Source organism: Crassostrea angulata, chromosome 3 (assembly GCF_025612915.1).
Source record: "Crassostrea angulata isolate pt1a10 chromosome 3, ASM2561291v2, whole genome shotgun sequence".
In the NCBI taxonomy this organism is placed as follows: Eukaryota; Metazoa; Mollusca; class Bivalvia; order Ostreida; family Ostreidae; genus Magallana; species Magallana angulata.
The window spans coordinates 13,589,644-13,594,284 of record NC_069113.1 but is presented as its reverse complement, the minus strand read 5'-3'; the positions used below and the strand labels follow the sequence as shown (position 1 = coordinate 13,594,284).

The 4,641-nt window shown below is 32.9% G+C and overlaps 1 protein-coding gene across 1 annotated transcript; it reads left to right on the top strand.

Annotated features, from left to right (window-relative positions):
* The first annotated feature begins 881 nt into the window (after nucleotides 1-881).
* On the top strand, nucleotides 882-3,402 carry LOC128175029 (aplysianin-A-like). Its single transcript, XM_052840404.1, has 4 exons — nucleotides 882-1,223; nucleotides 1,368-1,466; nucleotides 1,764-2,009; nucleotides 2,374-3,402. Exons 1-4 carry the CDS (start codon nucleotides 955-957, stop codon nucleotides 2,969-2,971), a joined length of 1,212 nt encoding a protein of 403 aa, XP_052696364.1. The 5' UTR covers nucleotides 882-954; the 3' UTR covers nucleotides 2,972-3,402.
* The last annotated feature ends 1,239 nt before the right edge of the window (nucleotides 3,403-4,641 follow it).

Here is a 4,641-nt window from a genome sequence, read left to right as displayed (position 1 = left end):
ATCAAAATATAATACCTGTATATAACCATAATTCAAATGTCAAACTTAAACACATTGACTTTAGTTTCAGCAATTCATCCCAGCCAAAAACTAAACTTAAACACTTTCACCTGGTAAGATTTTAAAACATATTATTTTAACCGCTCAATATGATATGTTTAATTTCCTCATTTTATAGAAACGAATTATATTGTCTATTACTCAAAAATGTTTACTTCGTAAAAATACAAGCATAAAATACAAAACGACAATCAAGTTAACATATAATTAACAAATCATTTCCCAAGCACTAAATGCCTGGCAAACAGCACATTTATATGCAGCTATTCTTGATCAGGTTTAAAATATGTATTCAATTAGAAACCAAGCTAAAACATGATATTATTTTAAAAGAGTTATTTTGAATAAGCTTAATATCTAATGTTGAATACATGTACACCATTCCCACAGTCACAAACCAATAACATTACAAACACACGATATTGAGATTTGTAAACATGAAAATAGTGTATTCAATCACAAATCATGGCAAATTATGTTTGGTTTTCAATGTTATGGAATTAATTATTATATATTTAACACAGAAAGATATAAGGCTTTAGTACATGTTTCTTAAACACGTTACGAAAATGGATTTGTTCATATAAAGAATATTAGCTAAACAAACATTTCTCGAAATTTTATTTGCATAGTATCCATTCATTAATTTTCAATTAAAGGCTTTTGTCAATTTTCTTTTCATAATACTCTTATCACGAAGGAAATCAATTAAATGAAAATTTATGTGATGTCTCAGATTTAAAAAAAAAAATATTCCGATTTTCGTCAGGAAACTACATAGAAGACGTCACTATAATAGGAGCCGGTATAGGCGGTTCATATACAGGATGGAGACTCCGGGACAAAGGGTGGAAGATTGGGATATACGAATACTCAGACCGAGTAGGAGGGAAGATGTATTCAAAATCCTTCCCTGATGCACCGGATCTTCCTGTGGATTTTGGAGCAATGAGACTAAGACCTGAAGACCATGTTAGGATGATCAAGGCAGGGCGAGAGCTTGGGCTAACCTTTGTTCCTTTTCCTGAAGGTGGAGGTAGAATTCCTGAGCGAACGCTTCTATACCTGCGTAATACCCGTCTAAGAACATACGAGTTAGGAGGACCCCGAACTCCGTACAGACTAAGACCAGAGGAGCTCATGAACCCTCGAGATTTGTCAAGGTTTTTGCTCAAAATCATCATTCGAATGAGTAACATGGCTGTTTGTTAAATTATTTCATCTTATCAAATAATTTCTTCACTAATTGAGGTAAATTGTTTATTCAAACTTCAAAACCGAATGATATTTCATTCATTTTGTTTCAGATTACTTTCTGAAACTTACACTAACTATAATGGTACGAACCCAAGGGCTGAACATTTTAACGCTACCACTATCGATGGAGTTCCTGTATATCTTCAGAGGTTGTCTATCTATTGGTCAAATGTATCGATATTGTTTGTAATTATTCATACTTTGATATAATCTTCCATTAAATATTTGTATTTATATAAATCCCCTTTATTGAGAATGGTGTTGTAACTAAACAAAGCAATTAAACCGCATGTCAATTAGCATAAAAAACAAAGTTAATGACAAATGTTAGCTCGTCTTACAATCCTGTTTTGTGTTTAAAAAATCCAAACACCAGACAGTTACTTTTCGTCGATTTATCACAGGGTTTTTTTTACCAAACAATATATTGTATTTTTCATCAACAGCTATGAAAACGTTATACAAAAAACAGGTATCAGTTTGGAAGCTCGAACATATATCAGAGACAGCAGTGCTTTTCACGCTGGATTGGGCCCTACACAGAGCAATTCACGTTTTTTAAAAACTCGACAAGGATTCGAGGAGGAAAACACTAGACCTTCAGACCTTCCTTCGTATGTGACAGTTCCGACGGGGATGAATTCCTTCCCTGTGGAATTCATGAGGACGTTTCTTGTATCTAATCCAAAGAGGTAATAATTTTAACTGATTTAATTTTGTAACAATTATGACTACGACTTCTATAATAGTATTTTCATAATGTAATTAAAAACCAAATTGGCTTATCATCTATAGTAATTTCGTTGCATCTCAGTTAGCAACTTTCCATCGATATTTTATGCTTTGCACTTATTTCAGCCACGCCCTCCATATGAATAGCCAGCTTGTGAAAATATTAAGAAAGAAGAAAGGAATATATCAATTGAAGTTCAGAAGAACAGTTTCAATCAATGGAAGTATTATGCCTACTAAAAATAACTTTTTTGTTTATTCTCGAAATGTTATACTTGCAATACCAAAAGTTCCTATCCTAGAAATACAGATGCCACAGTTTAGTAATCCTCAATTCCTGTCTGCACTGAATTCAGTGGTAGACGTGCAATCCTCAAAGATATTCCTGATTTACAACTATCCATGGTGGCTAGGAGGATCACATAATTTCACCTATACCCAATCCGATCTTCCGTACAGACAGTCATATAACTGGGGTATATCACGGACTGGGAAGGCAGTTCTCCTCATATCATATGCAGATACTGATGCTGTACCATTTTGGAGCCGACTTCAGAACATGGGAAACATAATCAGTAAGAGATATGACGATACAAGAGTCACGGACGAAGTAGTAAAACAGGCTCACTTACAGTTATCCAGAGTATACAACAGACATGTCAATAGTATTCCTGCTCCAATCGATGGGATGATGTTTATCTGGAACAAATATCCTTATAATGGCGGGTGGGTCGTGTGGAAGCCTGGATCAAGGTGGTACGATATCAAAAGATATCTCACTCGGCCGTTTCCTCGAGAAAATATTTACATAAATCACGGTTACTGGGGAGCTGATCTTAACGGATGGGGAGAGGGTTCCTTGGAGGGTGCAGATGACGTTTTGTCTTATTTCGATGTACCATCCTATTTAAAAACTACTTAACGTCAAAAAGTTTATATCTAAAGTTAATTAATATTTTCTGCATTACATGTTTAAAAAAGAAGTTAGCTACTGGTAGCAACCTTTTTAAATGTGGCACATAGATCAAAAGATATCGAAGAGACAAAACTATTTTTGAAAATCACTATTCAAAGAATGGATTTACTACGATATTGTCTTTGAAAGTCCTGCAGATATTAAAAGTAAAAATATTTTCGTAAAACGTCTTAAAATTCTCATGAATTTGAATTATTTATTAAATGATTATGGCTGTATTGTAAGTTAACACTTGATAAATTAACCTTTGTCTGGGATTAAGATGATTCAATATAAAGAGAACTTTCGCACCTTGTCAATTGGTTTTCTAAGACCATTGTCACAAATCAATTGAGTTTCATTTGTTTAGTATTGCGGGATGCAATCGACTTGGAAAATAAATTTGTCTGATACAAAGTGGTTATACTTTTATAAACAAAAAAACACCAATTTCAAGTACAGTGGAGTCTCATCTATCCGCTTTTGTATCCAAATTCAAACGGCCTGACAAGTAAATCGTATTAATACCTGGCAATTGTGTATTGTCGTCATATATAGATAAAATATTTATCTATAATTAGTGTCAATAATGTTTTCTATGTCTTTCATACTTCATAGCAACAATAAAGAGTTGTCAGATGATATTAACCTTCTATTGATTTAATTTTTGTTAAAAAGGAACGATGCATTATGTTGCTATTTTGTCAGGACATATTAACCGGATTATAACTATAATTGAATGTAGCTTCATTTATTGTGTCCAATTGGTATATTTGATTTTTTTACGGTTATGTATTTTTAAAATTATTTCTAGACACTTCTTTTTTTTTTACAGTAATTGATGATTTATTTTAAAAAGTTTAATTTTTATTCTTAAAAAATATTTGGTTTTAAGGCATTCATGAGATCTATTGTTGTACATAACAGTTATATCAACAAAATTTTAGTTTTCTTTAATTCATTTAACACACTCTTCCTTTGAAATAAAAGAATGTTGTAAAATGACATGGTACTTGACAGATTCTCAAGACACGTGCAGTGAAGCGTGACATATGCTCTCTGGACAAAACTGTTCGTAATTTAAAAGTGATTTGGGAACTCGGAGTATACAGTGCGTTTTGTGACAAGTTGATCTCGTAATAAATTGACGACGTCAGCGTTTAAGGCGACGCAGCGGTTACTGATGAAATTTTGCAAAGACATTGAAATATCCTATGCGGCTTATGAAGTAAATAAAACTAACAAAATTGCTTAGAATTGCATTTTTGAATTAGTTGTCTAACAACATTGAAAATATTCGGACGATTATTATCACAAAAAAAGAAACCCGACCGATAGAAATGGACGCCAAACGATCGGACGGCTGAACGACACAGTAAAACGAACGTTAGACAACACGTAATACAGGGCAAGATTAGAGTCAACAGATCGTTGTACAGAGAAAATTAAAAAAAACCCAAAACAAAACCAGAAATTAATATTAAATGTTAACTCATAGTAGATGTTCAAAGATTTTTTCCCAAGACAATTTCTGAAATAAAATATGTAAAAGCAATCGTAAACGATGTGGAGGGATTAGCAACAACGTTAAGACAAAACATTGTGCTACTTATCATTTTTATTTTTTTGTGTTTCGT

Bases quoted from the DNA above. Each gene is read 5' to 3' on its own strand.
- LOC128175029 (XM_052840404.1), top strand. From the start codon at position 955: ATGTATTCAAAATCCTTCCCTGATGCACCGGATCTTCCTGTGGATTTT. The intron at 1,467-1,763 runs GTTGTCTATCTA...TTTCATCAACAG, and splicing joins GTTCCTGTATATCTTCAGAG to CTATGAAAACGTTATACAAA. The intron at 2,010-2,373 runs GTAATAATTTTA...GCCACAGTTTAG, and splicing joins CTTGTATCTAATCCAAAGAG to TAATCCTCAATTCCTGTCTG.